We start from the raw sequence: 9,766 nt of genomic DNA, 5'->3' as shown, positions 1-9,766 counted from the left end.
TGGGGGTCGTGGGGCAGTGGGGGCTGATGGGATCTGTGGGATCTGTGGGATCTGTGGGATCTGTGGGATCTGTGGGGCAGTGGGGTCTGTGGGATCTGTGGGATCTGTGGGATCTGTGGGATGCGTGGGGGCTGCCCCCCGCCCCGCTCAGCCCTCACCTTGCAGCATCTTCAGGACCACGTCCACGATGTGCTGGTCCCCGGCGTCCCGGCCCTGCCGGAGGGACACGCCAGGAAGGGAATTTGGCTCCTTTTGTGTTCCCCCAGAGCCATTCCCAAGGTAAATCCCAATCCCAATGCCCTCCCTGCATCCCACCCTGCTCTTTCCCGTTCTGTCCCAGTGCGAGTGATCCGTGCTCAGCTCACTCCGTGCATCCCGTTTGAGTGTAAAAGGAGGGTTTTAGGGAAAAATCCCGAGCCCAGGCAGGCCGAAAATCCCAAAAATCAGTTTTTTAGGGAAAAATCCCAAGCCCAAGCAGGCGGAAAATCCCTGAGTCTAAAATGAGGTTGTCGGGGAAAAAATCCCGAGCCCAGGCAGACCGAAAATCCCTGGTTTATGGATTCCATAAACAGTGGGAAGCACAGAATTCCTCCCCAGGAAGGCGGGATCCCAGGGGCACCACTCCCAACTCGTTCCCAGAGGAATTGGCTGGGAAGGAGAGGCAATTCCCGCAGAGCTGGAGCAGCTGAGGGCTCAGGGAGGGTGAGGAGGGATTTGGGATCGGGATACTCACGGCTGTGCCCCGAGGGCCCGGCATTCCCGGCCCTCCGCGCTCCCCCACCAGCCCCCGAGGGCCGGGGGGGCCGGGATAGCCCCGAATTCCCGGGGCTCCTGCGTCCCCCGAGGGGCCGGGAAAGCCGAGGTCTCCCTGGATGCCTTGCTGGAAAAGGGATGGAGAGGAGCCCTGAGCACGGGGACTGCGCCCCGAGAGCCCCAAAAATCCCGGGAGCAACACCACAGGCAGGGCTGGATCCCAAAGGGGGCTGGGGCTGATTATGGGGCTGGATCCCAAAAACTGAGGCTGAGCCTGAATCCAGGGCTGGATCCCAAATGGAACTAGGACTAAATCCAGGGCTGGATCCCAAAAATTGGGGCTGGGGCTGAATCCAGGGCTGGATCCCAAAAATTGGGACTGAGCCTGAATCCAGGGCTGAATCCCAAAGGGGTCTGGGGCTGATTATGGGACTGGATCCCAAAAACTGAGGCTGAGCCTGAATCCAGAGCCGGATCCCAAAAATTGGGGCTGAGCCTGAATCCAAGGCTGAATCCCAAAAACTGGGGCTGAGCCTGAATCCAGCACTGGATCCCAAAAATTGGGGCTGAGCCTGAATCCAGGGCTGATTGTGGTCACTGGCCCCCATTCCCAGGGAAAACATTCCCTCAGCACCCACCATCTCCATGGATCCAGGAGGATCCACTCCGGATGAGGATCCCCCAAGGTGTGGGATCCCCCAAGGTCCTCCCAAGGTGTGGGGACACCTCAGTCCCAAATCCCCCCTCGCTCACCTGTCCCTTGGGTCCCGGCTCTCCTGATTCCCCCTGGGAACAGAGGACACGGGAAAAGCAATGAGGACACAGCAGGGATCCCTGGCATTCCCAGAAATCCTCTGGAAGCACCCACCTTCTCTCCCTTGAGCCCTGCCAGGCCGTGGACACCGGGATCTCCCTAAAGGAAAAGGAAGGAGAGATGGGAACATTCCCAAAGTCACTCCCACCCTCAGCAGCTCCAGAAACCCTCTGGGATGTGCGGGGAGTTCATGGAAAAGGAGCCTGGAGGCGCTGTAAAACCCAGCTCTGTTAAACCCGGCTCTGTTAAACCCCTGCCACAGCCTGGGGTGTACTCACAATGCTGCCTTTGGGGCCGGTTTTCCCTGGGGATCCCTGGGAAAAGGGAAAAGTGGGATGAGCCCAGCTCAGAGCAGCGTCCCCGGGCTGCCACCTCGCTGTCCCCTGAGCTGTCACCTTGTCTCCTTTGACTCCCGGCAAACCTTGAGGTCCTGGGATCCCTGCTGGGCCCTGCTCGCCCTTTGGCCCCTGGAAATCCAAGGAATATGGGAAAACGAGTGAGAAGAGGCAATGGAAAGACCTTTTCCCATCAGGGAACTGCAGTCCACGGGCAGCTCCCCCATCCTCTGGCTGATCCCAACATCCCAACCTTCCCTAAATCCCAGCTCTGAGGGGGAACAGGGCACAAAACTCTGGAGAAGTCGTGCCAAGAGCAGGGATCTTCCAGGGATGGATTCCTGTCCCCGGGAAAAGCAGCAAAAATCATTTTCCGGACGCTTTGCCAGTGCAGGGAAGCTCCGGCGAGGGGCTGGGCAGCATTCCCGCTCCCCCAGCATGGGAGGAAATTCCTGGGGCTGCAAACCCAGCGGGATCCCATTAATCCCGGAGCTATTCCCTAATCCCTCAGGCCAACAGCGGGACAGGCACGGGATTGACCCCGGGATCAAAGGGGGAGGTCCGGCTGTGTCCCGCTGATCCAGGATCCGGGCTCGGCACCCCCAGCCTGGGGCTGAGCGTTCCCCGTGTCCCAGCCTGGATTTGGGGACAGCTCAGAGCATCCCCCGTGTCCCAGCCAGGATTTGGGGACAGCTCAGAGCATTCTGAGTGTCCCAGCCTGGATTTGGGGACAGCTCAGAGCATCCCCCGTGTCCCAGCCAGGATTTGGGGACAGCTCAGAGCATTCTGAGTGTCCCAGCCTGGATTTGGGGACAGCTCAGAGCATCCCCCGTGTCCCAGCCAGGATTTGGGGACAGCTCAGAGCATTCTGAGTGTCCCAGCCTGGATTTGGGGACAGCTTGGAGCATTCTGAGTGTCCCAGCCTGGATTTGGGGACAGCTGAGAGCATCCCCCGTGTCCCAGCCTGGATTTGGGGACAGCTCAGAGCATCCCCCGTGTCCCAGCCTGGATTTGGGGACAGCTCGGAGCATCCCCCGTGTCCCAGCCCGGCTTTGGGGACAGCTCGGAGCATTCTGAGTGTCCCAGCCTGGATTTGGGGACAGCTCGGAGCATCCCCCGTGTCCCAGCCCGGCTTTGGGGACAGCTCGGAGCATTCTGAGTGTCCCAGCCTGGATTTGGGGACAGCTCGGAGCATCCCCCGTGTCCCAGCCCGGCTTTGGGGACAGCTCACCGGCTTTGGGGACAACTCACCGCTCTGCCCTGCTCCCCGGGGGGCCCCACGAGGCCACGCTCGCCACGGTCGCCCTGTGGACAGCCGGGGAAGGAGCGGGGTCAGTGCCAACCCCACCCTGGCACGGCCCCCCCCCCGCGGTGTCCCCAGCTCACCTTCAGCCCGGGGACACCCTGCGGGCCCTGCTCGCCCCGAGGTCCGGGCTCGCCCTAAAAACGGGAAAGAAAATCCCGGAGAAAATGGGATTCACAGGCATCGAGTGCTCCTCGCCCTCCCCCGAGGGAGGGGTGGCCCTGTCCTCGTCACCGCCGCGGGGTGGCCAAGGATTGGGGCTGGAGCAAATCCCAGGGGATTCCCGGGAGGAGCAGAGTGGGAATAAAGCGCAAAATTCCTCTTTTAGCTTGCAGGAAACGGGGGGGGGAAAAGGGAAAAGGGAGAGAACAACCCCGAGGCTGTCCCTGGGAAGGACACGGCGACATCGAGGTACTCACAAGCTGCCCTGGGGCACCGGTGACACCGGGGTGGCCCCGAGGACCCGCTTCACCCTGAGAACGGAGAGAGAAGCGGGTCAGGGACAGCGGGGACAGGGAGGGGACAAAGGAGGGGACAGCATGGATGCTCAGAGGTGTCACCAACCTTGTCACCAGGGCCACCTTTGCTGCCCGGCTGGCCCGGCAAGCCCTAAGGAAATAAAGCCGGGATCAACCCTTGGGCACAGCTCGGTGTCCCCACGGGGGGCTGGCCCTGGGGCAGAGGGTGTCACCCCTGGGCACAGCTCGGTGTCCCCCCTGGGGCAGAGGGTGTCACCCCTGGGCACAGCTCGGTGTCCCCCCTGGCGCTGAGGTTGTCACCCCTGGGCACAGCTCGGTGTCCCCACTCAGGGGACAGGTGTGGGGGTCCTGCACTCACAGCTTGTCCCCGGTGTCCCGGCGTTCCCGGGCGTCCAGCCTGTCCCATGCCACCCTGCAGGGGACAGAGAGGATGTCACCAGGAATGGGGTGCCCACAGGTGGCCCAAGGGGGGACGGTGCCCTTAACCCCGTGGCCAGGAGGTGCCATGCCAAGGGACGTTATTCCGTTCTCCATTCCCGTTATTCCCGGCACAGGGAGCAGCGGGTGGCATTCCCTGTGCCAGCACCTGCTGTCACTCACCTTCACTCCTGGGATCCCTGGGGTGCCATCCTTGCCATCGATGCCCGGGAGACCCTGAGAGAGGGAAGAGTCACTTTGTGTCACCTCAAAGGGACTCAAAGGCGCGTGGTGGGGACAAAAACATGTGGGAAGGGGAAGGAACATTCCAGGCCTGTGCTGGAGGGGGGCAGGGACACGGGAGGGGACAGCCGGGGACAAGGGGGGGCACAGGTGCCACCAGCTGTACTCACGTTCTCTCCCTTGGGGCCGACGTCACCCTGGGGTCCCCTGATGCCACGGCCACCCTAGAGCGGGAGGGGACAAGTGTCAGTGTCCTGCTGGTGCAGGGGACAGAGCTGGGACAGGGGGGAGATGCCCGTTCCATGTGGGAATGGTGCCAGCACTGGGCATTGGGGGATTCAGAATCCTGAACAGGGAAAAAGGGGATGCTGGCACTGGGGGGTCACCTACCAGCTCTCCCTTGTCACCAGGGTCCCCAGGTGGTCCCTTGGGGCCTTCCCTGCCCTGGAGGAGAGAGGAAAACAAGGATTGAGCAGGCAAAAGTGGGATCCCACAGCACCCAGGGGTGGGGAGGGCACCCACCGGCCGCCCGGCTGCTCCGATGCTCCCAGCCATGCCCTTGTAGCCAGCAGGACCCTGGGAAAAGAGCATGGAAAGGTCAGTCCCTCCCATCCCGATCCATCCTCACCAGCAGGAGGGAGTATCCTGCTCCTGGAGATGGCCCAGCACGGGTGGGATGCTCCCAGGAATGATCCCGTGGGTGGGATGCTCCTGGGAATGATCCTGTGGGTGGGATGCTCCCAGGAATGATCCTATCCCATCCATGGGTGGGATGCTTCTGGGAATGATCCCATGGGTGGGATGCTCCTGGGAATGATCCCATCCCAGGGCTCAGGATCCCATTGGGAACATTGGGGGGGGTTCAGAATCCTGAACAGGGAAAAAGGGGATGCTGGCACTGGGGGGTCACCTACCAGCTCTCCCTTGTCACCAGGGTCCCCAGGTGGTCCCTTGGGGCCTTCCCTGCCCTGGAGGAGAGAGGAAAACAAGGATTGAGCAGGCAAAAGTGGGATCCCACAGCACCCAGGGGTGGGGAGGGCACCCACCGGCCGCCCGGCTGCTCCGATGCTCCCCGCCATGCCCTTGTAGAATGATCCCGTGGGTGGGATGCTCCTGGGAATGATCCTGTGGGTGGGATGCTCCCAGGAATGATCCTATCCCATCCATGGGTGGGATGCTTCTGGGAATGATCCCATGGGTGGGATGCTCCTGGGAATGATCCCATCCCATCCCATCCATGGGTGGGATGCTTCTGGGAATGATCCCGTGGGTGGGATGCTTCTGGGAATGATCCCATGGGTGGGATGCTCCTGGGAATGATCCCGTGGGAGGAATGCTCCCGGGAATGATCCCATCCCATCCATGGGTGGGATGCTCCTGGGAATGATCCCATGGGTGGGATGCTCCCGGGAATGATCTCCGTGGGATCTGGAGCCCTGATCCCGGAGTCAGGGGATGCCACGGGCACTCACCGCCTCGCCCTTGGGTCCTGCCATCCCGGGATACCCCCTGAGGCCCTGAGGTCCCTGCAGGGAAGGAAAGCACAGCCGGATTAGCTGGAAAAAAACTCCGGGAGCAGAGGGGGAAGCAGCAATTAGAGCAAAAATGATGCTGGGAATCCACCAGCTTTGCCAACCACGAGGAATTCCAGCCCCTCCTAATTCCAGAGCCCCACACCAGGTGCTTTTCCAGCTGTCAGTTCCATAACTCCAGCGGGCCCGAGCTGGAGCCGCTTCCCGGTGCCGGAGCTCTCAGCTTCAAAGCAGTTGTGCCCTTCGCAGGGCTCAGCCCGGTAATTGCTTTCCATCTTCAAAGTGCTCCAAGAATTCCAGCGGCTTTAATTCCCTCCGGAGCAAGGGGGACTCAGGGGACAGCAGGGATTTATCTGGAATTATCCCTAGTAACAAGGCAGGTGCCCACGGAGCTCTCCAGAGGGAGAGGTGGTGGCATCCATGGCTGGGAGAGGGGTGGGATGAAGGCTCTGCTTCAGTTCCCAGTGCTGGGAACAGGGACACGCCGGTGTCACCTCCCTGGTGTGGGGACAAGGACAAAGAGGCCACCCCCAGATCCTGGAGCAGTTGGAAAAAGAGGAATAAAGGATTTACCGGAGGGCCTGGGACTCCTTGTTCTCCAGAGGCACCAACATCCCCCTTGGGGCCCTGGGAATGGAAAACAGGGAATGTTGGAGGCAGTGTAGGGACAAAGCACCCTGGGGACACCACCTGGCACCCGGCAGGGATGGGGACAGGTGGCACTGCCCAGGGAGCCACCATGGGAAGGCCACCCTGGTCTCCTCTGGTCTCCCCTTCCCACATTTCCCATTTTCCTCTTTCCTCCCTCCTTCTTTTTCCCTTTCCCTTCCCAAAACTCCTTCCCTGGGTCCAGCCCTACAGGGACAGCCCCACCTGGATCCTGCTGGGATCCCACTGGAATCCTGCTGGGAAACTCACCTGCGCTCCCGGCTTGCCAGGCTCTCCGGGGGCGCCGGGGCGGCCTCTGTGTCCCTGAGGGGGGAGAGGAAGTCCGTGAGGAAAATCCCTGGAAAAGCTGTGGGGTGGTGGCACCAGCCCGGTGGCCGCATCCCCCAGAGCCACCCTGCCACCCCATCCCACCCTGGGGTGCCCAGTGGGGACAATGGGAGGGGTCAGAATCCTACAGGAGACATTGAGGGGGGGCTCAGGATCCCAGTGGGGACATTGAGAGGGGTCAGAATCTCACTGGGAACATTGGGAGGGGCTCAGAATCCCACTGGGAACATTGGGAGGGGTCAGAATCCCACTGAGGACATTGGGGGTACTCAGAATGCCACTGGGGAATATTGGGAGGGGTCAGAATCCCACTGGGGACATTGGGAGGGGTCAGGATCCCACTGGGAACACTGGGGGTACTCAGAATCCCACTGGAGAATATTGGGAGGGCTCAGGATCCCACTGGGGACATTGAGAGGGGTCAGGATCCCACTGGGAACATTGTGGGGCTCAGAATCCCACTGGGAATATTGGGAGGGGTCAGAATCCCACTGGGGACATTGGGAGGGGTCAGGATCCCACTGGGAACACTGGGGGTACTCAGAATCCCACTGGAGAATATTGGGAGGGCTCAGGATCCCACTGGGGACATTGAGAGGGGTCAGGATCCCACTGGGAACATTGTGGGGCTCAGAATCCCACTGGGAACATCCCAAGGTGGTGGCACAGCCAGGGTTGGGACTTTGGCACAGGGTGCCACCCCCAGGTAGGGGCTGGGGGCCCACAGGGACCCTTCCCACAGCACCTTTTCCTCCAAGGCTCCATTTCCCAGTGCTCCAGAGATCCCAGGGAAGGATCCTTCACTCCAGCACATCCTGGAGGTGACAATTCCCAGTTTCCCCCCCCGCCCATGGCATCTCTGGGATTTCCTTACCTTCAATCCCTGCAGTCCCTGCGGGCCCTTGGGGCCTGGGGGGCAGCTGGTCGGGCACTGGGGGGAGAGGAAGGACAAGGATGAGCTGGGAATGACCTGGAAAAGCCTGGGAGAGAGGGAGGGAGGGAATTCCTGCTCCACGTGGGACACAGGGGACACCCTGGTGCCAGCGGGGACGAGGCCATGGCAGCTCTCACCAGGAAATCAGCACTGCCTTCCAGGCCTTGGAGGTGTCCCGGGAGCCCCTGCAGGGAAGGAGATCCCGTCAGAATTCCATGATTTAACATCAGGATGGGTTTACAAGGAATGGGGTGGGAGTGAGAGCCAGAGCTGGAATTCTGGCCCCAATCCCCGGGGATGAGGCTGGGGAAGCTTCTCCCTTCCTGGAAGTGGCTGGGAATACTCACGGGTTTCCCTGGAGGGCCTGGGGGACCCCTGGGGCCGTCGGGTCCGGGGTCACCCTAGGGAAGAACAAGGAAAAGAAAAGTTGGGATGGGGAGGGGAGGTGGAGACCTGGAGAGCCAGGATGTCCCAGCAGGAAGGGGGGGGTGATGGCACCCTCCATCCCCACATTTCAGGATCATCCCGGATTATCCCACAAGCCCTGAAGAGCAGGGAAGCAGATCCAGGTGGAACGAGGGGAGATTTTTCCACGTCCCCTCCATTCCCACGTGTCACGACCATCCCTGATTATCCCAGGAGCCCTGGAAGCAGATCCTGGTGGAACGAGGGGAGGTTTTCCATGAACCCCTCCATTCCCATGTTTCAGGATCATCCCTGATTATCCCGGGAGCCCCAAAAAGCAGAGGAATTCCAGGGGTGGGAAGGAGTGGTAGAAGCAATTCCCAAGCTCTTTTGGAATTCCAAAGCAGATCCAGATGGAAGAAGGGGATGTTTTCCCTGTCCCCTCATGACTCCTCACCTTGGGTCCCAGCACTCCAATCTCCCCAGGAAGTCCAACCTGGCCTGGAAGCCCCTTAGGGAGAAGGGAGAGAAATTCATGGAATGAGAGAGGTCCCATCCTGATTCCTGCCCTGTGGGGGTGCTGAGGATTGAGCTCCTCCAGCAGAATTCCAAGCGGGATCCCAGGCCACCCATCCCACCCCCAGTATGGCACTTACGGGGGGTCCTGGCAGGGAAGGACCCTGCAACAAAAAAAAAAGCTACAATTGATCCAAATTCCTGAAATCCCCCAGAATTCCTGCCCCAAGGAGGGTGATTCCCACCCCACCACCAAGGATGCATCCAGGGGGATTTGGGAGGTGCCATCCCAGCCATGGGAGCAGCAGATACTCACAGGGAGCCCTGGTGGCCCTGGGAGTCCGGGCTGGCCCTGCCAGGACACAAGAGGAGAGTCAGGAGCTGGAAAAGGAGGAGCTGGAAAAGGAGGAGCTGGAAAAGGAGGATCTGCTCTGGCAGCTGCTCCAATTCCCCCTCCCTGGATGCAGCCTCAGGGCCAAAAACTCCATCAGCCAATTCCTGCATCCATGGATCCCTCCCAGAGCGATGGGAATGGTCCCAGGCTGGGTCTGGGAGGGGAAGGGGGAGCCTGGAAAGGTGGGAAATTGGGAATGTGGGAGCCTGGAAAGGTGGGAGCTTGGGAATGAGGGAGCCTGGGAATGTGGGATTCCTGGGAAGGTGGAAGCCTGGGAAGGTGGGAGCCTGGGAAGGTGGGAAATTGGGAATGTGGGAGCCTGGGAATGAGGGAGCCTGGGAAGGTGGGAAATTGGGAATGTGGGAGCCTGGGAAGGTGGGAGTCTGGGAAGGTGGGATTCCTGGGAATGTGGGAGCCGGGGAAGGTGGGAGCCTGGGAAGGTGGGAGTCTGGGAAGGTGGGAAATTGGGAATGTGGGAGCCTGGGAAGGTGAGAGTCTGGGAAGGTGGGAAATTGGGAATGTGGGAGCCCAGAGCTGCCCCTCACTCACTTTGATTCCGGGCCTGCCGATGGGTCCTGGCTCCCCTTTTGCTCCCGTCAGGCCCTGCACGGGAAGAGGCACGCGGGGTTATTCCCGATGCTCCTG

General features: G+C 61.0%; 1 protein-coding gene across 1 annotated transcript in view; it reads right to left on the bottom strand.

Annotated features, from left to right (window-relative positions):
• Window positions 1-116: 116 nt before the first annotated feature.
• Window positions 117-9,766, bottom strand: part of COL9A2 (collagen type IX alpha 2 chain) — a 15,226-nt gene continuing 5,576 nt past the window's right edge. The window contains exons 5-29 of the mRNA XM_017736148.1: window positions 9,671-9,724; window positions 9,044-9,079; window positions 8,868-8,891; window positions 8,669-8,722; window positions 8,154-8,207; window positions 7,944-7,991; window positions 7,747-7,803; window positions 6,795-6,848; window positions 6,450-6,503; window positions 5,817-5,870; window positions 4,867-4,920; window positions 4,735-4,788; window positions 4,515-4,568; window positions 4,285-4,338; window positions 4,043-4,096; window positions 3,770-3,814; window positions 3,625-3,678; window positions 3,289-3,342; window positions 3,154-3,207; window positions 1,963-2,034; window positions 1,846-1,881; window positions 1,622-1,666; window positions 1,507-1,539; window positions 734-880; window positions 117-213 (exon numbers count right to left, since the gene is read on the bottom strand). Coding sequence (XP_017591637.1) covers window positions 148-213; window positions 734-880; window positions 1,507-1,539; window positions 1,622-1,666; window positions 1,846-1,881; window positions 1,963-2,034; window positions 3,154-3,207; window positions 3,289-3,342; window positions 3,625-3,678; window positions 3,770-3,814; window positions 4,043-4,096; window positions 4,285-4,338; window positions 4,515-4,568; window positions 4,735-4,788; window positions 4,867-4,920; window positions 5,817-5,870; window positions 6,450-6,503; window positions 6,795-6,848; window positions 7,747-7,803; window positions 7,944-7,991; window positions 8,154-8,207; window positions 8,669-8,722; window positions 8,868-8,891; window positions 9,044-9,079; window positions 9,671-9,724 — 1,365 coding nt within the window. The 3' untranslated portion in view covers window positions 117-147. The remainder of the gene's footprint in view (window positions 214-733; window positions 881-1,506; window positions 1,540-1,621; window positions 1,667-1,845; window positions 1,882-1,962; window positions 2,035-3,153; window positions 3,208-3,288; window positions 3,343-3,624; window positions 3,679-3,769; window positions 3,815-4,042; window positions 4,097-4,284; window positions 4,339-4,514; window positions 4,569-4,734; window positions 4,789-4,866; window positions 4,921-5,816; window positions 5,871-6,449; window positions 6,504-6,794; window positions 6,849-7,746; window positions 7,804-7,943; window positions 7,992-8,153; window positions 8,208-8,668; window positions 8,723-8,867; window positions 8,892-9,043; window positions 9,080-9,670; window positions 9,725-9,766) is intronic.

This window comes from Corvus brachyrhynchos, unplaced genomic scaffold (assembly GCF_000691975.1).
Source record: "Corvus brachyrhynchos isolate BGI_N302 unplaced genomic scaffold, ASM69197v1 scaffold65, whole genome shotgun sequence".
Classification (NCBI taxonomy): domain Eukaryota; kingdom Metazoa; phylum Chordata; class Aves; order Passeriformes; family Corvidae; genus Corvus; species Corvus brachyrhynchos.
Note: the sequence above shows the minus strand (reverse complement) of the source record. Positions and strands in the feature narration are given on the sequence as shown.